Here is a 25,096-nt window from a genome sequence, read left to right as displayed (position 1 = left end):
GGCCATCTTCATTTTTTTAGCCTGAAATGAGGAGTCGGAGTGATTGACAGGACGTTAATAGGGGATGGATCAAACAAAAGATTTTGTCTGTTCTATGTAAAAGGTATCAGGTGCTGTGTGTGTGTACATATCCTGACAACAGAACCACACTCTGGCTCTCTTCAACATATATGCTCATAATTTACCATTCTGTGGCAGCGCTGCTCATCTGCTGCAGGGAGAGAATGCCAGAGTTCAAGCTATTTAATAACGGTTATCGAGAAGTGAGCGGCTTCACAGAGCCAAAGACTTTTTCGATATGGATGTAATTTGAATGTCGCAACACTGACTGACACTCGCACGCCTTGGACTATCTCGAGTTAAAGCTGCAGTTTGTAACTTTTGAATATCAACAAATGTCTCTTACAATCAAACCACTGGGAGACGAGCTCACACAATGCTAATTTAATCAGCTCCACACGACGCTCTCGTGTTTCTCAGTGAGGCAGTTTTTATGTTTGCATGTCTCATTTTATGTCTCAGATGAGCAGGCAAGGCCAAAGAAGCACAGCCTGTGACTTAAAGGGGAAATAATTAGTTTATAGTGCCATCTAGAGGAGAGGCTGAAATTTACAACAAAGAACTGCTCCTCTGCTCACCCCCTCCCTTCCCTGAGCGCTACGGTATCCGCAGCTGGTCAAATGTCGTCCTTGTCGTCTTTCTCCGTGTCAGCAGATGAGGTTCGTGAGGCGAGGGAGAGAGCGAGCTACCGCGGTCGTAGCAGACGAAGCGGAGAGAGAGGAGGCGGGACTTCCGCTACAAGTAAAGAGACGCTTGTTTTGTTCTCTCGCGTTTGTCCTTACAGGCTCCGGTAGAAATATGGCGTCTCGCTGCTAACGGTGGCTATGCAACCGCGGTCCGCGGTCATGTTATTTAACATGACTTTTTGAAATACTACGAAAATGAAACAAAAACTATTATACAGCGACTAGACAATGCAGGAGCACATAATATGTATAAAAAAGTGGATTTTGGGTTATATAAACCCATAAATACTACATATTGTACCTTTAAGTGAGACATGCTCCATCCAGCAGCACTATGGCTAAAAGTAAGTCTAGACATTCTGTAAGAGTTCACAATCACATTTTTATCACAATCGTGAATTTAGGCTCTCACAAACATGCTGCAGTAAAAGACAGATAAACAACTTACAGAACTGACTAAAATACTATACAAAAAAACTGTCTGTCTCCATCTGTCGCTATCTCTCGTTCTCCCCATCTCCCTTTGTGCATGTGTGTGTGTGTGACTGGGGAGGGGTGAAGGGAGGAAAACAAAAAAACTAGGTCAAATCAGAACCAGAGCTTTATGGCAATTACTCAGAGGTCCACCGGGGGCAATAGAGGTTTAGCACTGGAACTTTAAATCCTAAATTTGTGCACACATTCTTATTTTAATTGAAGTGAAACGTCTCTCATTGCAGTTGTCAAACCAATTCTCTGCTCATTTTTCAGCCAACCAAGTCATTTGGATATGAGGGAAGTGTACTCGTCTGGGAGAAAATGAGAAAACACAAACAAAAACAACGTTCTTGGCCAAAGAAAATGAGCATCAGGAACAGTTCCGATATATTGATCAGCTCTAAACTAAACGATAATATGCATACGCATTCAAGCATGAATATGGATTCAAGGTCTTATTTGCACTGCAGCAGTTGTGGAAACTCTCAACATTATGACACATCATGACACTGTATTCATAGCCCAGTCTTGTGCACCAGACACCTAGTCTGCCTGTGCAAGTGCAGGTGAGTGCTGATGTTATGTGGGAACAGATTTGACACCTATTTTAACATACTGTAGATGTGTGACAGGCAAAAAAGTGTCTGTCAGCACCTGCCATGTGTATAAATGAACCTGGCAATATCTCTGAATCCCAACACAATGTAGGATTTCCACCTTTAAATATTGTTGCCAGGATCATTTTGATAGTACATCATTTTACAGGATGAATGGCATACTCCACACCGCCTGCACTGGCCCTATGGAACTTCATGTTACGGGTTGAAACCATGACACAAACAGAACTACAAAATATGACTACTTTATGGGATACAGTCCCTTGCCATAATATTGAAGTCATCTATCTCTATGTATAATGTGGACAACATGTCTACATCATTTCACAAAGGTACATTTCAAACAATGTGCATACAATGAGCAATAGGTTATATCGACCAGATTGAAAATACAAGTTACGCAAACTAAAGAATCTCATTATTTTGTCTTTTTTCAGGGTTAACAGGGTTTCAGGGTCGGTTTAACACATTTCACGACTGCACCTGATGATGAGGGATCACAGACTACTTGATTTGTCAAACCAACTGAAGACATCAAACTCTTGCAAGAGCGACCATGTCTAAGAGAGCGACAGTTTAACCCTTCTGTGACCATTCTGTCATCACCGACAGGATTTGGTGTGCGTACTTCTAATTTCCGTAACTCCTAGACCATTAGTGATATCTAGAAAATTCAAAAACTATGGAATGGCGATCTGTCCAGGGTGTACCCCGCCTTTCGCGCTATGTCAGTTGAGATTGGCCCAGCACCCTGCTCGCAACCCTCATGTGGAGGATAAATCGATAGAAGACGGATGGATGAATACTGGAAAGCAGAAAAATAGAGCTCTGTGTCCATATACTTGTTGTTGAAAGAAACATCCCCATTGTTGTTTTGATATTCCAGACTTAACCGACTCTTTTTCTTTGGCTGTTAGCAACATGTTTACCTCTCACATACCAACTCGCCATGCCGACTGTCCCCAACTAGTGCCAACTGGTGCAGACACTGCCCAACTGTGAATCATGGGTAAAATCGGGCAATAAACAGAGTGTGTGCTCAGCTTTATATTAAATTCTGAAACAACATCAACATCATCACCAACAGCACCTCACCACGGTGGGAGACACTCGTGCTGTCACACCTAACATCGAGATTTATCTGCAGCGGAGAGGGCGAGAGGGTGCATGATTCCCTCACACCTCTCTCCTGACTCGCGGGCCATTGACAGTGACTTATGTGAGAGGAGACAGACTTGTCAAAGGGAAAAATACAGTTCTGTTCTGCTCTCATGGAGACAATCTGAAACAGTCCAGAAATCCTCGGCAGTGAGGCTACGATACATCCAGAATCTACAGGGCATTCGCTTATAACACAGAATTGAACCATAGAATAAAATGACACAGAGAAATTTGAGGAATATAACAAAACACTCTTGAGGTGACATGGATGCGTCTATGACTCGTCTGATGAGCCATTAATTGCAAAGAAGTGTCCCTCAGATACCCTTGCCATGCCTACAAGTATAATAACTGAAAATGGTGGGATAATGTTTTATGCTCTATTACCCGTATACTTTCAATCAATTTGTTTCACTTTAGACTAAAGAAGACTCGTTTGGGAAGGGGCCTACAGTCTACACATGTATGGGTGGGTTTGCTGGTGAGTAGGATTCAGTAGAGCAGAACAGAGCCACTAACTCAGATGCAGTAGCATATTAATCACTATGGCACATGTGCTAATGTAAACGGCTTTTTTCTGGCATGTAACCACCCCACAAGATAATGCGGTGAAATGCAGTGAAGTACCCTGACCTTGGAAGACCCACTGAACTCAGTAGTTGCTCCCCATGATGTATTTAAATGCAAAGTATGCCATTTCTGCTTCTAGAGCTCTCTCGATCAAAACAACAACAACAACAAAAAAGACCCGGTTTTAATGACGTCAGTAAAGAGCATGGGTGATAATTCAAAGGCAACGCAAATGAAATGGAACCACTACCATGATCATAAATAATGGATTTCTATGGATTTAAAAAAAAAAGTGTTATGGGAAATTTTAGCTAAAGTAAGTGCACTACTACAATATACCATTAGTCTTATAGTTTTAAGATATTTTAATGCAGAAATGTTTACATCTTACATCTTTAAATTACCACATCTACATCTGCATGGCTGTCGTTTGTGTAGACAAATAATATACATTTAAAAAAAAAACATTTCAACCATTTGCTTCTGTTCACTTTATTTTCAAATAATGAGTTTTGTTAATAAAAACAAATTAAATTGTGGTGTCCATCTACTGAGCCGTCTGAATTGTCTAAGGGAGGCCACATAACAGGGCCACATAGAGACAAACAACTATTCACTCTTCCTACGGTCAATCTAGAGTGTCCAATTTGCCTAATCCCCAAATCTGCATGTTTTGGGAAATTCAAATCAAAGCCGTATAAATCTCCCAGGTCACTATGTATGGACAGAAAAAAACAAAGAAACCCAACAGATCCCACAATGAGCAAGCAGTTGGTACGAGAAAAAAAAACTCCCTTTTAAACAAGAAGAATTTTTTGGCAGAACCAGACTCAGACGGAGAGAGACAGGGAGCAATTAAGAAAAGAAGGCTAATATATAAAAATAAATGAGAATGGCGAACAGGAATTTCAATCTATATATGTAAAGTCGGTTGTTCCCAAAAGCCTTGATAAAGATTAAGGTTTTTAGACGGGATTTAAATAAGGTTTGGGATGTAATTTGTCAGAAGTCATTAGGGAGAGAGTTCTAAAGTGTTGGAGCTCTAATCTCCTCTTGCTACAAATTAAGGGCTCCATCAGCTGATCTCAGTGATCAAGAACTTGGTGATATAGATATCATTGAGGCCATTTGATGCTTTGAAAGTGAGTAAAATGATATTAAATCTAGCTGGACTTGATGGAAACTAGTCTTTTCCAGTCTTGATGACCACTCAAATCTGCTTCACACTAACAGTTTCACCCATTCACTCCCTCACACATTCATACAGCGCTATCCATGTGCGACTCACACATCATTCGTACCCATCCACAGGATACCGGCACAGCCATCGGGAGCAGCGGAGTCGGGAATCAAACCCACCTTCCAGTTGAAAGACCACTCGCTGATCAACCGTCACCCCTAAGATGACCTCTGCGTGAGCTTGGTGCATTTTTTGCATGCTCTCCCATTTACTGCACTAACAATAAAACCAATAATAATTATAACAGGCAATAATAATGTCAGCTCAACTCTATGTTTATCTTAAAGCGTGTACCTCGTGTACTACACAACCTTTGAAAACCATCACAGTGGCCCCTATAAATGCATCCAGTGCGGAGAGAGAGCTACCCAGACACTTGGCCAGAGATAAATTCTACTCATTTCCTGTGTTGACAGTCTGAGGCTGCTTCCTTGACTCTGTAAAATTAACGGTCCAGAACGTTATTTTCCCATCCAATATGTTACCATCAATCATTCCGTGTGCCTTCATCACTTCTAAAAAAATTATGTGTCACTGTTTTCTACAAAGGCAAAGCAACAAATTTAGTCTCCAGGCAATGGAGAGGGAGAGGAGCAAAAAGGTAAAGTTACAATCAAATCACAGGTATTGACTGGAGGCCACACAGATCTCCTGATCATCTAACTTATGAGAGGAAATGTGGGAAAATCACTGCAGTGCAAAAAGGTCGATTGCTGTATGTTCACATTATATTATTATATAAAGTATCAGAGATATTAACAGTTCTGAGAAACAGTTGGCATAACAATGAAATGGAAATTATTTTTAGTACCAGGAAAACGGAGCGGACACCAACGCAATTTAGCAAACTTGTTTCCATCACACTTTTAATTAGTTGTGTTTCAATAATAATTTCACGATTAATTAATTTCCATCTTTGTAACGTGACAGCAAACATCATGAAGTCTGATGGACAGAAAGAAGAGATATATCACAACTGTATACGCTGCAACTACTCCTGCATGAAGTATAGGGTTTCATTGCAATGTGGGTAATTGGAAGTGCCAGGGAACAGCAGTGACAATGACAATGGCAATGACATCAAGGAGGATCGTATGGTAAGGGAGCATATAAACGTGCATCCTCATTTCACTCCTAGGCTGATGGTCTCCCACTCCCTGATCACAGAACAGCAAGGGTTGATGGGAGAGCGAACGGGTGGGTGGGGGGTGTGGGGTGGGTGATTTGAGGGCATCAAGAAGCGGAACTGACAGAGACGGATTCACTGTGGCCCAAGCATAGAATTGCTTTTCCTTTCCCCTGGAACTGAGCTGGAAGTGTCTCTGGTTGCAAACAATCTCTAAGCAGCAGCTTTCACAAAGCCCAAGAGCCAGAACCACGAAAGCTCAGAGGCAGGTGAGAAAATGCTGAACTATTTAGAACAAGGAGATGGGGGGAAAAAAAAAAAACAACAAAAAAAAAAACAGGTGGTGAGAAATAACTAAAAGTCAGCATGGGTCCTTAAAACTGTTGCATCAACAGAAATCTCTCATTTGAACATATAGTGTGTCGTTTCTTGATGGTGAAAACTGGGAGTGTGTGTTACTGTCTCTGAGTCACAAAAAATGCATGTGTGTGTGCGTGTGTGTGTGTGTGTGGTGCTTTTGTTGTTGTCAAACTGCACGATTAATTAGGCAGGTGTTACAGAGCACCAGGATGGAAAATTAAGAAGACGAATAAGTGCTTCACTCTCCCAGTCTGGGGATAAATGATGAAAGTGTGCTACGTGATTTATACTTTAGCCCCAGAGAAGGTCAGTGAGCAGTTCTGCTGCTTTTTTAATCTCTAACCTAAGTGTAGATAGTAACATATAGATCCATATAGATTAGAATGATTTAAAAACTCAGTATCGATTACTATTGTGATAAACATCACATAAAAAAAAACAAAAAAAAACAGTTTGTTCCCATTTGAAAAAAAAAAATGTCTATATTGAATCCTTGTAATTGGTAATGAAGATATTTATATTGTGATCATTATGTCTAGGATCTACCCTAGACTATATTTATTTTAGTTCAGATCAGAATTGTATCAACAGCCTATCCAGTTGTGTCCTTATGTAAAAAAAATTATTTCGAAAAAAAATTATTTCGAAAAAAAAATTGAATTTCAAATTTCATTAGAAAAGCCATTTTCACATAAATACAACACAAAGCCAAGCAGCTAAATCAGCAAAACCTAAAGATAAACACACCGTACACAAACCAGGGGACCACAACCACTTTGGCATCATGCAACACACAAGCTCTTGCAAAAAAATCTTCAACAACCAGCAGCCAAAGTAAAGCAAAACACACATGCGCTTCAAACAGCAATAAACAGAAACCATGTCTTACCTTTGCTTTTGTCGCTGCAACTCACATTCAGTCCTCAACATCACTACTTCCAATTAAAACTCAGCTTCTTGAGCATTGGGACAACTGCACCACCCTTCACAACATATGTTAATCCTTCCACTTCCTGTTCTACTTCCTCCTCCTTTTCTTCTTCTTCTTCCTCTTCTAGGTACTGATCATAAGCAAACAACTGCATTACTGCCACCTTCTGGATCCACCCCACAAATCGTCGCAGCAGCAAAGTGTTGAGCCACAATGAATTTTTTGAACTTTCTGCTTTTCATTTGGCCACCCCGTGTTCACAGCCACACTGCCTGCATGAGACACGCATTTTCAGTGCATCTTAAACAAAAGCAGCTCTTTTCTAAAATGCACTTTCCACCTTTTACCATTAAATGTACAAGCCAGCACCCACTGTGTCTGCCTCACACCGATTGTTGGGAGCGATTCTAATGTAGTCTCAGTAACTGTATTACTGATGAATGAGGCTGCAGCGGTATATCACTGGATAACCTACATTAGAGGCGTTAGAGTCTAAATTGCAGCCATTATATTAAGGGATGTGTTTACGTTGACAAATAAACCTTTGTATTTGAACAAGTAATAGAAATGTTGGCATATCGTGTCACAAAGTGAACCATTTAAAGTTTCAGTCTGTGAACTCTTTAACTTTTAACTGCACTGTAGCAGCAAGAAGACCCAGGTTCAAGACCCAGCTGAACAAGGTCCTTTCTGCATTGGGTTTGCATGTTCTCCTTGTGTGTGCATGGGTTTGCTCCTGGTTCTCCGGTTTCTTCCCACAGTCTAAAAACATGCAGATTTGGGAATTAGGCAAATTGGACACTCTGTAATTGACCGTAGGTGTGAGTGTGAGAGTGGATGGTTGTTGGTCTCTGTGTGTCCGTATGATGGACCGGTGACCTGTACAGGCTGTATCCCACTGTGCACTGTATGTTATGTCCTCATATGGAGGATAAAGCGGTAGAAGTTGAGTGAGTGAGTGAGTGAGTGAGTGAGTGAGTGAGTGAGTGAGTGAGTGAGTGAGTGAGTTCCACATGACTCGCTCTTTGTTTCTTCTCAGTATAACAGTGTTTTGTTTTCATGTCTGTGGAAACAGACTCATGTGTTTCACATCACAGTTGACTAAGTGAAAGCAGAAGCATAACAGAAGCATAAGTGAGCGAGTGTGATACCAAACAAATGTTGAAAGAGAGAACGGTGAGAATAAAGTTCTGCAGGCTCATCTGAGGTGTGGGGTAACACGAGGGCACGCCACTGTCTCGCCGAGCAAGAAGGATTTCATTTAATTTTCCGTGATTATTATTATACACTTTGTATATTCAGTGTGACCTTTGTTAGGTGGAAATCAATTATTTCCATTCTCATTTACGTCTAACCCACTAATGTCTGAACTATAGTCATTGCTATTTACATCATTATAGACATAATGAAGGAACACCACCACAATGAGCCACAAGGGAGTGACACTATGATGAAAAACATACACATTAGCTGAAAACCCACAGATTAATCTCAGTTACATTTAATGTGACAAGTAGTGTTTTCTTAATGGCCATAAGTCCTGGAGTTAGAAAAAAAAAATTCTGAAATTAGACAAGAACCCCTGTTGTTTCTCTCTAATGGTGCATGTCTGTGAGGAGATGAGCCATTTTCAGTCTGAGAACTTTGTCCTCAAAAAGCCTGTTTTTTTTTTTTTGTTCAACGTTCTCTTTCTCTTTTTCTGATCATCACTCAATCACTCCATGTGTTGCGGACTTGCAATCTCTCACAACGGGTCCCCAATGTTGTTGACATCTTTGACAAGGTAAAAGCGGATTGAAGCGACCAATCAGCATCCAAAGCCCGAGCCAGTCCAATCACTGAACATGTCAGAGACGTTCACCCTGTCAACTGACAAAGGCTGAACTGAGTTTGCCCACACTGAAGCTGTGGACGGGCAGTCATGTGTGAGACATGGGGGAGCGTTATTCCCTGCCTCTACCTCTGTTGTCTAACAAGATCAGATGTGTTTGTGTAGTGTGAATCCTCCCCATCTGTCTGTGTGCATTCAATCTGCGTATGAAGAAGCCCCATCAGTGACGACTATTATAGTCCAGTGACAAAAGCAGAATTTAAACTGACTTTAACATCAGAGAGTACTAAATACATTTGCAGACCAATTCTTCCTCTCCCATGCTGTTTGGACGACCCAGGACTGTGAAGCCCGTGGCATACTTCCATGTACATGCTGTGCACACCGCAGTGAGTAGGACGCATTCCGAAGAGAACAATGCTGCGACTCAAACACGTCTGGTCTGAGTGGCTCACAGCTGAAAGACCATTCGGGCAGCATGGCAATTTGCACCATGTGTACAGTGCACGTTTGGTCCAAGTTCTGCGGAAGGTTACTAGGGCCTTTAGTACGGTAGCCCTGAGGTGCAAAACACAAACGTAAATCAAAAAACACAAACGCAAATCAAAAAACATAAACACAAATCACAAAACACCAATGCAAATAAAAAACACAAACACAACAAAACTCAAACGCAAATAAAAAAAAACGCAAATAAAATAAAAACCGCAGATCAAAAAACACAAATGCAAATCAAGAAATGCAAATCACAAAACACAAATCAAAAAACACAAATGCAAATAAAAAAAAACATAAATGCAGATTAAAAAAAAAAAAAAAACGCAAATCACAAAACACAAACATAAATAAAACAACACAAACCCAAATCACAAAACACAAATCATTTGTTTGTGTTTTGCACCTCAGGGCCACCGTACTTTAGAGTGGATGTTCTCCTTTGACTCGGCACATTTACACGCACAGTTTAATCTAGTTTAGGCAATCGAATACACAATTCCTTGCTTAACCCTCAATCTTAACCCTCACTCTCAAAAATGTCCATGGTGTCCCATTTCTAAGTGACAAAATAACCCTCAACACTTGGTTTTGAGGGCCAGTTAAGATTAAGGGTTAAGCTTGAGGGTTAAGATAGGAATTGGAATTGGCCCTAAGACTACCTCAATTTTAGTCAGACTAATGTGTTTACATCACAGTAACAAAACCAAATTATTATCTTTGTCTAACTAAAATTTGACAGGCATATAAAGGCATTAACTGAGTTATTGTCTTTATGAATACATTTAAAAAAGAAGATAAAAAGCAGAAAACAGGCAGCTATGACACGGGGCTCATGTGACTAACTTCTAATTAGCATGAATTTCAGCTAATTCACGGTAATTACACTTGGCCACTTTAGAGACTGATGTCAAGCTCAATGCAGTGAACACCAAGCTTCAGTGCTTCGTCTGTTTTTCCACTAATTCCAGCAGATTAACATCAAATGTGGGGTTATGAATTTTACTGTGCATCAGGGAAGTCAGTCTTAGAAAACAACAACAACACATAAGCATCGAGCCAAAATCAAATTTTGGTTCACACCTGGGTGAGTGTGACTTTCCCTGTCTGTTTTTGTGAGGGAACTTTGTTTTCCACCCTCTAAACCTCCCTCTTCACTCGCTCTACAGTCAAAGTGAAATGTGAAGCGGCAGCTCTTAAAATCGCAGTGACAACACAGTACAAATATAGTACTCTCTAAAGCAAAAACACATTTGTGCCATGTAGTTGATTTCTACATCGGAGTGCTCTGCACTGCTGCTGAAGTCTAATGCGATCGACGCGGAGCAGGCTGCTTGTAATATTATGTAGTGTGAAGGTGTCCCCCCCCAACCCCCCCACCACCGCCCACCCCAGAATTGTTGCTCCCTCCACCCCTGACTGACAGAACAACATCAAAAACATGTCTCTCCACAAAGGATGTCATAACCCCGTCACCCCGGTCACACAGCACAGACAGCAGACAGCTGACAAGAGGGCAAGCAAGATCTCTGCTCTGCACAATCCCCGGCAGCTGTCAGAGACTCCCATATTCAGCAGTCTTACACCTGACAGGGGGGGGCAGGAGAGATTCTGCAAAAGAAGGAGAAAGCACAAGAGGGCTTGAAAGGAAAATTAAAGTAAGAGGTATAATGGAATATTTATCGTCATTGTAGAGCAAAATAAAATTTTATGAACACTGAGAAGTTGCAAGTCAAAGCCAACATGTGGTTATTATTACGATAATCAGCGTCTTTGTCGCCAGAGAGGAGAGATTTGAAAAAAACGCCCGTACATAGTTTCCATTGTTTGGGCTGTTTTTGGACATTGAGATAAAGACTCAAACAAATGATTATTTTAAAGGTGAAGTAAGTAGTTTATAGTGACATCTAGAGGAGAGGATGAAATTTACAACAACAAACTGCTCCTCCGCTCACCCCCTCCCTTCCCTGAGCACTACGGTATCCTCAGCCGGTCAAATGTCGTCCTCGTCGTCTTTCTCCGTGGTGCGGGCGTACGGTCAGGTACTGGTGTTCCTTTATCCGCTGTAAAATATGTGTGGTCCTCCATTTTAAGCGCGTAAAAAGATCCGCTCTCAGCCTCGTCTCAGCGCTCGATTTGTTCTCTCTGGTTTGTCCATACAGGCTTCAGTAGAAAATGGCGTCTCACTGCTAACAGTGGCAATGCAACAGTGGCCCTGACTTTTTGAAACACTACCAAAATTAAACAAAAACTATTATACAGCAACTAGACAATGCAGGAGCAAATATGTATAAAAAAGTGGATTTTGGGTCATATAAACTCATAAATACTACGCAGTGTCCCTTTAAATGTTTTATACTATTCAATCTGGTACTACAGTGTTTTTCCTATATATATTTTTTGGTTGTATTTCTTCATTTTAAATTGTTAATACATTACTTTAACATGCAGTAAATTGTAAATAACGGCCAGATCTTGAAAGTTATTCGAGAAAAAAATAAAAAAAATAAAAAATCTCACCCCCAGAAGACAGACTGTGTTGTGATTGGCCAGCCAACGAGAGCTTTCCCAACTGTCTTGTGATTGGCCAGGTACCTGGAAGTGTTGGACACAACAATAAGCAAACACATTGCCCAATCCTTTGAATTTGACTAAGCACATATTCTGATCTCCTGTTGTTATCAAGTGCAGTTTCCTTCGCCTTGGAGAGAATTTAGTTAATTTGTCCTTGTTTTCATTGCCCTGTATCTTCTGCCTGAAGGCATCAGTTCACATAGGTGGTGTCCTGAGTGGATGTATCCCAAACAATGTGTGTGTTTTTTAAGGCAGTGGGAACTGTATATAAAGAGGAGAAGGGAAAGCTTACAAAAAGGGAAACACATGCAGATGGAAAGAGAAAAAGGTGAGAAGGCGCTAAAAGCAGTCGAGGACAGAAAGGGAAATTGCAGGAGCAAGAGTGAAATTGATAAAATGCTGCTAAGGGAAAAAAATACAAATGAGACAGCCAAATAAAGGGAAAACAGAGCCATGAATAATTCTGTTGTTACCTTTCCTGACAGCAGTCTCCAAATACTTTTTTTTTGCAAGGAGGTTTTCTTCTGGTAAGGACAAACAGCCCGACCTGTGCAATGAAATATTAAAGAGTTCAGATCTGCATGCGTTTAGATGAGAGGAGCTCGATCTACATGACATGACAGCATAATTCCCAGTGCTCTCTGGTTCAGGCACAGTCTTAAATGGAAAAGCCAGGGAGATAAAGAGGAATATCTCTTTCCCTCACTCTAATTAGGTTTGAAGGTTGTGAAAGACCAGAACCCCGACCCCAACAGTTGTGCTGTCGACGCAAGAGGGAAGACTTTTCAGCCTAGAGACCAATTTGTAGACCATGTCAGTCAGTCTCACTGTGGCAGAGTAAGACAGATGGATTGGATATATTGTTAAGCCAGTGTATCTTGCAGGTGTCAGGGATGTTTGGGAAGGACTGACTTGCCATATTTCATTGCCATTGCACTTTATTTTGTCTAATTACTGTAATAATCCACCGATAAGACCTTATAACTAATATGATGCTTATAAACATAAGAACAAGCAAATACAAGTTCATTAAAGCATAATTACACAAAAACACATTTATTATTGTTTTAAGTGGATTAGAGGCTTCTTTTACAAAATGTGTAAAAACTTTAGGTAACACTTTACAATAAGTACACCCATATGAGCATTAGTTAAGCATGAATAAATATTGAGTTCATCATTTATAACGCATGAATACTCATTAGTATGTAGTTCCTAAACACAGTTATAAATGTTTTACTCATCCCATCAACTGAGGAACAGTGTCCAAATAGCTGCTGTTCTCAAGCAGCCAATCAGCATCCACCTCCAAGGGACAAGGGACTGCTCTCATCATACCTCTCTGTGTGTATCCAGCAATCGCTCAGTATATGCTAACACTTCAGGACAGTAAAAACATGTATAAATGTGTTTATAAACTACAAACTAATCAGTATCCATGTGTTATAAATGATGAATTTAATATTTATTAATGCGTATTATTATAAAGTGTTACCAAAGTGTATATCCCTGTCTAATAATATATATCCCTTGTAAATAAACATTGTATACGTGAATATTGTAAAACTTATTTGAACAGTTAGTTTAACAGAAATTTCATATGTGAAATGTTATAACACTTTTATGTAAAAATGGAACTGCTGTAACTCTTATATGGATATGTGTTTATGCTGCTTATTTCTGTTTAGTATCTTGTAAGGTAACATTAGTTGCTTATTAATTGTTAATCACAGCTCATTACAAGGTTCTGAAAATACAAAAAAAAAAAAACAGTAATTCATGACTTGAAAGTAAAGAGGAAACTAATTCTCAGTGCTTTTAAGACAAGGAAAAAATGAGCTCATATCTGCTAATATTAAAGCACTACTTCACTTTTAACACATATTAAACATTCAGGTAATTTGCCACAGCCTTTTATTCACTTCACCCAGGGCAAGATGTACTCCATCTTTACAAATTAGCCCAAAACACACTTTTTTCTTTGTTTCCTGTCTCCCCTCCCAGGTGGATGTAAACTGAGGATAATGAGAGAGAGATTTCAGGTGTGCCTACCTTCCACATGTGAAATTAAGTGACGTCAAATACGACTCTAAGGCCAGTTATTCTGAAATACAAAGTCCTAAAAAGGAGCAGTGTTGTGAGATGTTTTTGCTGAAGACGCAGAGAACTGTGAAGATAGCATTGCAGCTACAGGGCTGCTTGTACCAGAAGATGCAGGGCCCTAGGGATGATGAGGGAGGAGGACTGGGGTTACAACATCTTGCAACCTGTGCTGCCTGGTGTGAAAGAAAGAAAGAAAGAGAGATTGAGGGAAGCGAGGAAGGATAACTGTTGTTCTCCCTGAGGTCAATGTTCAAGTGTCAGTTGCACAACTGTCCTCTCATCTATTTCAACAACAGCTGGAGGTGAAAAAAAAGGGGGGGGGGGAGAGATGGAGAGACTGGAGGCAATTAAGAAGAGAGAGGGTGAAGAAACTGAAAGCTTTTGCCTTGTTTCAGTGCTTTAAAGTATAACAACAGGGTTCACTGGAACGAGCACGAGTTATTGGTTCAAATATCCCAAAAGGCAACATGAGAAAGCAATCAAATGCACAACCAAATACCAACTGTAATCAGATTGGACCGTGGTCACGCAGTTATCCATTGTATCAGATGTGAGCTAAAAGAGCAAGCTTTAAACATTCTGTTTATTGTTGACTTCCATAGACACTAGATATCTGCCTGGACACGAATATTAAACACTATTCTGGAATTATATTGATTCGAAAACACATTGGCAGCGACTGATACTAACTTGAAATAGAATAAAGAAGACTTGTTGAGGTTTTGCTCGGGGATCACAATATGTGATGATGATTGATGTTTGTTGTCATTCGTGGCACCTATTTTTCTGCTCTAAATAAACTGAAGGATAAATCCAGTTGTTAAGCCAGTCCCTCAAAGGGCTGGACCTTTTGATAAGCCCATCTCTCAAACTTATGGCATCCCGGAGATGCTTTATTGCAACAACCTAGAAATGGCTCATGTTGACATAAGATCATTTACAAGCAGCTCCCCAGAACCCTCAAGGCTCAACATCCCTATATATGTGCACTAAAACAATGAGAGATTATCCTTGGGGCAAAATAACTTCATCCTCTGCCACCCCTGAGATTGGACTGTTCTCTAGAGAGGGTGTGGCAGCTATTTTGTTTGCAAAACCGTGATGGTTTTGCACCACATTTATATTTTCTCGGCTGATACAGACTCTTGTTTGCTGTGTGTTTCACAGTGATCATTATCAGAATCAGAATCAGAATCAGAATCAGAATCAGAATCAGAATCAGAATCAGAATACTTTATTAATCCCCGGGGGGAAATTGTTTTTGTTCCAGATGCTCTGTGCAAAGTAAGAAGAAATACAGCATGAGGAAACAAGAGCTAGATATACAGATGTAAATAAAATAAAATAAAATATGTAAATAAAATAAAATAAAATAAAATAAAATAAAATAAAATAAAATAAAATAAAATAAAATAAGACAGTGAAAATAGACAATAAGCTAAATGAAATAAAATAAACAATACAATAAACAATGTAGACAATCTGGAAATATATACAATATACAGAGAATGTAAGTATAAACAAATGAAAGAAGTTAGATGAGAATGGGTAATTATAGTTTGTCTGTTGTTTGTTTGTTTGTTTATTTATTTATAAAGAGTCTGATCATCAGAGGGGGGAGTTGTAAAGATTTATGGCCACAGGCAGAAATGACTTCCTGTGGCGCTCTGTGGTGCATTTAGGAGCAATCAGTCTCTGGCTGAAGGTGCCAGATATATTATATATATAGATTATATCCCAAATGTTATGTTTCTGTCCAAAGGCTTAATTAAAATATTTACTTCAGGGTGTTTTAAGCTCAAGGTGGCTGTGTTCGTGGGGAGGCAAACAAGTGAAGGGTTTGTTGACGCAAACGGCGAGTCTCATAAAGGGGAAGGAGGCGGCTCAGTCGCTCTGGTGTCCAGCTCCTCGTTTACCTGGGTGATCTGGGCTGGAACCATCGGGAGCTCTCTCCCCTTCTCCTTGCTCATGTGAACCATGACTTTTAAGTGGACCGAATACACGCTGGCAAGATAAGGACTGCAGTCAGATCAACTGTGGCAATGGAACCGGTGAGAAAACATGTTTGGACCGAGCCATCTGGCCAGCTCCTCTCTGTCCTCGCTCTGCTGAGCACAGAACTGGAGCCACCTGTCTGGTCTGCATTACCATCCAACAGAGGTTGGTAAGACAAGATGACGTGTGTGTGTGTGTACACTGTACTGTACTGTTTATTCATACTTCCCCGCCACCGTGTAATTTATAGGGAAAAACATAGACAGAGAAGAATTTCTCCTCAGAGAAAAGCTATTTACAAATCTGTATTGCCTTTAAGATTATGATACACAAGGATAGATATTTCTCTTTTCTAAAAGCCTCCGATAATACCATGTTAAAGGATATGCATCTTCTCTTTCCGCTTATTGACTGAGACCTGGGCAAGGTCATCATACACAAGCACGTTTGTGATATTATTCTCCCAGAGAATATTGGATTTTATCTGTGTCTATTAGAAAAGCATTTGGCATGAAAGAAGAAACATTTAGCATTTAGTAAAATACACCACTTTGCATGGGAGCATAACATTCTGCTAAAACTAAAACATTCAGGAGCTTTACAGCCTATTTCATGGCTCTGTAGTTGCGATGAGGACACTTTTTTAGAGCAATGGCTCCCAACCAAGGGTTCTTGTACATGAAAATCTACCACCTAAATGTCTAAATGTCCTAATAAAACACCTTCAAAGCATTTTGCAAATCATCTTTTTAAGATGACAGAAAAAAAAGTCACAATGTTTGGCATTTGAAATCATTTTCCAAGACCCAGAAATGGATGGGTAACATAAATTGTAGAGGTAATGAATGCCGATCACGATTATATATAACAAATACATTACTGAATAGATGAATGACTGGCATAATAATTGAAAAAAAGTAAGAATTGCTCAAACTAATTGCTAAAAGTAATTGACAAAAGGTTTGAAACTGTAGTTTGTGCTCAAGCATAAACAAATGTCTGTTACATTCAAACCACAGTCAAATGAGTTCAAACAATGCTGATTAAGCTCCACATAACCTCACCTCAGAGGTGATAGAGGTTCCATCCTGGAGCTTTACAACCCAAAAAGTACTGGGTAAAATTTAAATAGCAAGCAAGGTACTATAATAATGACATAATAAAATAATATTTATCTAATTTTGTGAATAAAAAGTAGGCGAAAAACTGCTTGGCAATCATTTACCAGTGGAGTGATATACTATTCTCCTTATAAGCTGACACGGCAAGCGTTCGGACCTCACTGGCTGTTTTACAGCGACACCACACGAGACTGTATCTGGTGTGAGACTCACCAGGGAGACCGAGGGAGAGGCTGACATCTACCGCGCCTGTCAGTGAAGGGAATATAAGACAGGAAGCCTGGAGAGAAAAGTGAAAGCCCAGTTGGCCCAGTGATAAGTTATCTTGTACGTGGCAGTTGTTATACCATCCAAATTAAACGATAAGGTTCCAATTGCCTGTAGGGTTTTCTGACTGCCCTGTGTTGGCCCATATGTACCGAATATTGGGCTAAAACTTTGTCTGATATAGACCTCCCCTCGCCCAGTAGCTTACACTGCCTGCTAATCTACTCTGTTATCACCAAGAGAGCATTCTTAGAGGTCTTAGATCTGATACAACAGTAGTAGCAGATAACGTGCTCAAAATACCATTGGCACAGCTCATCCAATCACAGGCCCCCTCTCATATCAGTTGAATCGAGCATAAATCGGCAAATTGGCAAAGTTTCGGTATTGTTTGCCATTGCTCATGTGCATGTGCAGGTTTACAGTCAGTGTTTTTATGTGTGTGTGTGTGTGATAAATCTGCAAATATGGATAAACCTGGATAAAAAGCTTGTGCAGCCACAACTTATAATGGGAAGCAAAAAAAAAAGGAGAGAAGTTGTGGGTTAAGCACATCAGCTTAACTCAGCTTAAGTCACAGAAAGCCTTCGGTATTTCATGCTTTTGTTAGGAATTCTCAATTGGCCGTGGAAGTGTCAACTCAACAGAACTCCACAGAACACAAGGAGGGGCAAGCATTTAAAAGTGCATACAGTATCACAGTCTTAGTAAGATCTACTGTGGGAAATAATAGGTCATGGTTAAGCACAGACTCCCACTGTCTTGTTAAGATCAGCTCTGCTTTTTGTCTTACATTGTCACTCAGATATTAAAGGTCCCATATTATATCCTATTTCTCCAAGTTAAACTAGTTATGTGGTGTCCTAATGAACAAATCCTCTGAGGCTGGAAGTTTGTGTAGGACTCTGTGCTGCACTGTGGGGCCAAGAATAGAACTTTTTCGTGGTCTTCTGGTTTTCGGACACTGTTGCACTCGCCAACACTCTTGCACGTTTTATGGAAAAAGCGGAGCTCCGCGAGACAACAATTCCAGGAATTTAAGTGTCTTGTGACGTCCCAGTGAGCACGGAAGTCAACACCGCGTGTTTTATCTTCTGTACTTAGACTGAGGAGGACCACAAAAACACGAGTGAGTCATCTTTTTTAACACTTTGGCGACTGGTAGGGCCTCCAGAGTCCCAAATATAAGGATTTAAATGATTAAAAAGTTGATTTTGCATAATATGGGACCTTGAGAAGCACTTGAGAAGAACTAAAACTGAGATGGTGAATATCATAGAACCAAAGTCTTTTTGGATGTCAACTTCGGTTCAACTAGAAATAGGAAAAACTCACACGACATATGTTGTGCGATGGAATACATTTGCAGTTTCATCACTAAAATGCCATGGCAGACTGAATTGGATATAGGCCACATCACAGCTAATGCAACGCAGCACATAATGCCAATGTCAATTTTGTTAAACACACCTCCGTTTTCTATGTTTGAGCAGTCCCCATCATCACATTGTGAAAGCTAATTGTCCGGCTTATATAATTCATAACCACTGCAATCCCACCTGTGTCATGTTAGCGCACAACAACTCTCTTAACCCAGCTGTCAATCGTCCCCTGCAAAGCCATCTTTTACTTTATCATACTGCAGGGCGAGTCATCGCTTTTATAGATGAAACAAAGCTCCCCGTGGCCCCAACCCTGCAGAAGGTAATTGTGAATCTTAAAGCAATTGTCCTCCATTAGAAGCACTCTTTTACTGATTAGCAGCACAGACTGTCTCTACGCACTAATTCTATCAGAGTTTGGTCGCTGGGATGAAAATACAAAAAGCAGAACAGGGAAGAGCTCTGATTGGGTGGCAGGTTCCCAAAAACACAAACCAACTTGATTATTTTCTCTCTAATAGCCACTTATTGGTCACTCAAAGAATGAAGGTGACCAAAGATGAACCTCAATTATCCGTGAACCGTGCCACGGCATATAATTACTTTTTTCCTCGTACGAAAAGACAAAGGTCTGCTTGAATGAGTCAAGAGCAGCACATGCTGTAATGATGTAAAAAAAAAGACTCGGTCAGTGACAGTGCTCTTTCGTTAACTTCTTTATGTGTTTGTTTTGCTATATAAAGTATATTATAAGGTTTATTTGTATACACATTAAAAGTAGGGTTCATAAAGCTAGAAACTAGGGATGCATGTATTGGACTGATATCCGATATGCTGATATATTGGTAGTGATTGGGCCAATAATTAATACCTGTATATATATATATATATACGTATATATATATATATATACGTATGTATATATATATATATATATTCACATTTTTCTGTGCATCCAACTGCAGAGGTCATTTAGGCTCTTCTGTTGTGAAACTAACATAATATTTTGTCTACTCATGATGTAGATCAGGGGTCACCAACGTGGTGCCCGCGGGCACCTGGTAGCCCGCGGGCAGCCAATACGGTGCCCGCGGGCTCACTTCACTTCACCTCACTTGCATGTATCCGTATGATCTGTCAGTAAAATATCTTTGATATTGTTTATTAAAACTGGTAATCGTTAGGAGTAAGCACTGGAAGGAATGTGTATGCAGTTGAATGCATAATATTAATCATTTAAATGGTAAACAAACAAAAAAATATTATATGGTAGCCCTCCATATTATTTTTTACCCTTAAGGTAGCTCTCTGACTCAAAAAGGTTGGTGACCCCTGATGTAGATGTACATTTTCTTCTATCTTTTTCTTTCTAAAAGTGTAAATTGTAGAGGGCGCCAGCACAGAAGTCAAGGATGTAGCAGCTTATTCAGCTTACTGTTGAGTCATTAGTCATATCTGCAGATCCTGGTGTTTGTTGATATCCGATAATACATTTTAAATCCAATATTTACCAATACCTATATCGTGCCAATAACACCATGCATCCCTACTAGAAACTAATAGAATATACACATTTTTTCCTCCTCGTCATAGACTAAAGGTGGTGTTTCAGTGTCAACTTTACCTGTCTCAGATATGGTTGTGGTAACCTTAACTACCTAAACCATAGAGGGTCAGATATAAGCAGTAAAGGATTGACCTGCCACAGAAGATTTCATGTTGTAATGGCTTTCTGAAGGTGGAAAAGGAAATTGAGATATCTTGCAGATATTAAATGGGGGGATAGTGTAAATGACCTGGTGCTGTGGAAAAGCTCCTTATCTGTGTCACATTAAATTTATAATGCATTCCTGCTCTTTCTCGTGACATGACAGATGAAAAAAAAATCACAGCTGAAGAGCATTTGCATTTACCATCACACTATTTCACCGCATCTGGCAGTTTGTTTTTGAGGCTTAATCAATCTCTTTAAAATCTAAAGGGGAATCCATACGGCCCACATTGTCCTCAACCTAACAGTAGGGGGTCTTGTCCTCTAATTAATCTGGCGTGTCCCTCTGCTAAATACTGGATCAGTTTGCAGGACTCCTGCATTATTCAACATAGCCTCGGGTGAGTGAGGAAGTCTGTGGTCTGGAGTCACCTTACTCTTGGCAGAATAGCAAAGCGAGATAGAGAAGGAAAGGGGAAAGTAATAGAGGTGTAGTCGAGGGTGGGGGTGGAAGAGAGAAAGATGTGAGTAAGAGGAATGATGGAAAAATTGGTAGAGGGGAAAAGTGAAAGGAATGAGTTAAGAGGGAAAAAAAAAAGGTGGAGAGATCAAATAGCTGATGCAGTTCAAAGGCAAATGGAACGAGATCACATCCATACGAGAAAACCACAATAGTGTCAGAAGTTTAGATACAGGAAGTCCATATCCAGCTAACATTTCCTACTTCTGCAAAACAAACCAGTCATAAAACCACAGAATGTTTTTGGCTGTGCATGCATTTTTACACTTTTTTTTTTTACAACCAATGATAACAAAACATCTCCTTTTTCCCCCTCATTCTTTTATTGTTGTTGATCTTCAGAACAAAAACCTCAGCCTAACCCCCAGAATATATCCAACTTCTCTGTTCGTCTCTCGTTTTTAATACACACCTTGTCCCCACAAATACAATGGTCAAAAACACAGTAGTCATGTACCGTTGGGTTTATACAGAAACACACAGGTAAAATCAACGGCACCTCTCAGGGCCGTCGCCGCCGCTCAAGAGAGCCGTCACAATAAAAAAAGCTTTGGAAATGGCAAATGTACAATGCACTCACACAGCTGTCGTGGTGGCCGGACAACACAACGGTTGAAATAAATTACGATGATTGGGATTTTTTTTGTTTGTTTTGTTTTGTTTTGTTCTGTTCAAACGAGCCAAATGAAGCACAAAGCAGACAATGGGTTCACACATGCTTTTCACGAACCGGTTTCACACTCGGGTGTTAGAAGTTCTGGCAATAAACTCACAAAAAAAATGGTCATTTACAACACATTCAGCGTGGTGGTTATGTAGCGGTTACTTACTGTATGTCTTTACTCTGGTCAAACATATAGTATAATATCAATATAGTATTCACATAACATAATATACATCTGTATGTACATATTCCTTTCACCCTTGAGGAAAAGTGTCCAGGCACTCAGTTCACGGACTACACTGTAGCTACTTCATTCTTCATCATCAAAAAACAAGCTGCCATGTCAGTGAAGCTGTGGGAGCCGGGCAATGTTGATATACTATGAAATTCCTCCACACATTCTGGTGCTGAACCTCGACTGTGAGCCGCAAATGAGCAGCGGTTCGCCTCGCTGCCGTTTTCTCAGCTTGCGTGAGCTCGGTGGAGTGTCTCTCTACGTTTATTAGGGCAGACCCTGGAGTGACACCAGATACTGACTTCCTTGAAAACCTGCACTTTACAGAGTTTCAGGAGATCAGGGGAGGGCGTAACACATTTTAAAGGGTAATAACGGAGTGTAGGAAAGATATCGTCTTAGTTCTGGAGCAGAAAGATTCAATGAAATACAACAAAAACTGCTTTGTGTGTGTGTGTGTGTGTCAGAGTCTTTCCAGGGGACGTTTCATTGATTCAAGCATTAACAGTTCCAGTGGTCTCCAGGCCAACAGGTAAAAAATAGTGGAATCTTTTCATCTATCGAATCAGTGTCAACCAAGCTTCAGGGCCCATGGGCGACACTGTTTTTTCTCTGACTATGTGGGTGCGTTCAGTGTGTGAGTGTATATATATAGTATATATATACTATATACAGTATATATATATACATTTTCGTGGGTTTGCCTTTTTTCTTTTTCTCTGCTGGGTATGAAAATACAAGCAAGATCATTAGATGATGCAGTATACACTGTATGTCTGTAAGTAGGCAAAAAAATATCATGAGGAAGTAAGTCATAGAAACAAAGAAAAGAAAAGAGAGGGTTCAAGTTAGTCAGTCTGACACAGGAATCTCCAGTGGCGGCGGTACCGACGGCATCACTGTGGCCTTTGGAAATGTCCATCTATACTGTAGCACACATGGTAATCCAGCACAAAATATCATGGCAAAATAAAAACACATCGCACAACTGTACAGTTGCTGCATCGATCCTGTCGAGGAGTTGCCAGGTGGATCTAATGCAGTAGGTCTCTTGTTAAAACCTGTGTATTTTTTTTTATTTGTTTTTGTTTCTACAACAGAATGGCGACATTTTAAAAGATTTATTCAGCGATTTGAATAAATCAGTCTTATCATCAGAGAATAAGGCAGTTTATGGTATGGTAGATAATAGATAAGTCATGCCACAACCACAGCGAACTGCTGTTGTATGTAGCTCTTAAAAAGAGAAGAAAATAGCTTCCGCATTTATGCAGCTGTTACTCTTGAATTATATCCAGTCCTTGCACTGTTTGAATGAAATGATGAAACAAAGCCAACAAGACCCTTCTTCTGAATAGACGGGTCCATTTTCGCAGCTCAGAAAACCGATTTTGCCGCAAACAGAATACTTCATGACAACAACAGCTTTAGTCAAAGAGGCAAAGCACAAAAGATATCAAAAGAGATAAACATCACCATCAAGGAGGAAAACACAGCTGTACATTAAAGGTTAAAAGTTAAAACCTTGAACAGTTTCTTTTTCCCCTACTCCTTTCTCTCAGTTCCTTTGATGCCAAATCCACAGGTCCGAACAATAAAGTAGAAGTGGTCACTGGGTGGCCTTCATGTAAATCTTCACTGCCGCTGTGATAAACATTTTGTTGTTATCTCCCTTCAAAGCAGTCCAAGTACTCCAGGACAAGGTCATAGCAGAACCGATACTGATCCTGAAAGAAAAAAAAAAACAATCAATATGAACAAGTGAAAACACATAAGGATTATCACAGAAATATTCTTGTCACTTTCACAGATTAATATGTCTCACAGACTCTCTCACCAGAGACTCCACCATGTTGGGTTTGCAGTTGCGTAGAGTTTTAACAGCGTAAAAGATGTCCACCATGTTCTGGTACTGGATCATCTCAAGGAGAATGTTGCAAGCACAGAAGGTACCACTGCGACCACCACCATTACTGCAGAGGGAATGAAGTTTATTTTATGACCCGTCATCACTCACAGGTATTTCTTGCCAATGCCATCAGTGGGTGAAGCTTTTATTTTTTTCTTTAATGAAGAAATAACATTTATGACATACAACTGGCTTTTTGACACTGAGATGGTGAACGGCAGCTATAATTGAGTATCATAACCCAGTTAGCACTATTTTAATAACCATATGCTGACGATAACATTCATTTTAAAGACTACTGTGCAGCACCTTATTAATAAAGCACATTTAAAATAAAACCTAACAGTCTGCAGCAATACCAGCAGTCCTCGTTTGGACCTTTACCCTTCGTAAAGATCCAGTTTTCTTAGCTGAAATCCTATAATTTTACTCATCATAGCAAGTGTATGGTATATATACACATATCGCCCTATCCAGTTTAAATGTTTCAATGGATAAAGTGAAGCCAATGATAAAACACAAGTAGGGCTTATGTTCATGTAATTTGATAATCTCTTTTTTTGTACACAATGTCTTGATACAGAAATAGCTGCAAGGAAGAAAGAATGGAGAAATAACAGCACTGTGACATTTCCTTGGAAATATTGTCCTGGTCATCGTAAATGAAAGGCAATATCAATAAATTACCAAAGGACAATCCACATCCTCCCTCCTGAGACAAACACAGCAAAGGTGGGCACAGAAGCCTCTGCAGTGTACACAAGTAATATTAAGGCAATCAATCGTCGTCAGCGCTTTGGCAGTCCTGAATTTACTGTAGTGAGAACCATTGCATTCTGCATTAAGCCATAATTGATTTGATCTTCATAATTTCTTTCTGGGTTGTCGTGGGTAACGCTGTCTGACAGCGCTGACTGATGTGCTTTTAGAGGGGGTGCGGTGGGGATGAACGTGAGACGGGTCTGCAATGAGCTGGACGGTCTATTCATATTCATCAGCGGGCATGTGTGCTCCAGGTGCTCATGACAACACACAACAGCACACACTGCACGACATTACAG

General features: G+C 40.1%; 1 protein-coding gene across 2 annotated transcripts in view; it reads right to left on the bottom strand.

The window, feature by feature from the left end:
• Nucleotides 1-23,275: 23,275 nt before the first annotated feature.
• The window catches only part of ptprub (protein tyrosine phosphatase receptor type Ub), a 166,211-nt gene continuing 164,390 nt past the window's right edge, over nucleotides 23,276-25,096 (bottom strand). For both annotated transcript variants that reach the window (XM_083893052.1, XM_083893053.1), the window contains 2 exons: nucleotides 23,964-24,099; nucleotides 23,276-23,853 (listed from right to left, as the gene is read on the bottom strand). In XM_083893052.1, the coding sequence (XP_083749178.1) occupies nucleotides 23,791-23,853; nucleotides 23,964-24,099 (199 nt within the window). In that variant the 3' untranslated portion in view covers nucleotides 23,276-23,790. The remainder of the gene's footprint in view (nucleotides 23,854-23,963; nucleotides 24,100-25,096) is intronic.

Source organism: Microchirus variegatus (assembly GCF_963457635.1).
Source record: "Microchirus variegatus genome assembly, chromosome: 1".
In the NCBI taxonomy this organism is placed as follows: Eukaryota; Metazoa; Chordata; class Actinopteri; order Pleuronectiformes; family Soleidae; genus Microchirus; species Microchirus variegatus.
This window is presented reverse-complemented; position numbering and strand designations above follow the sequence as displayed.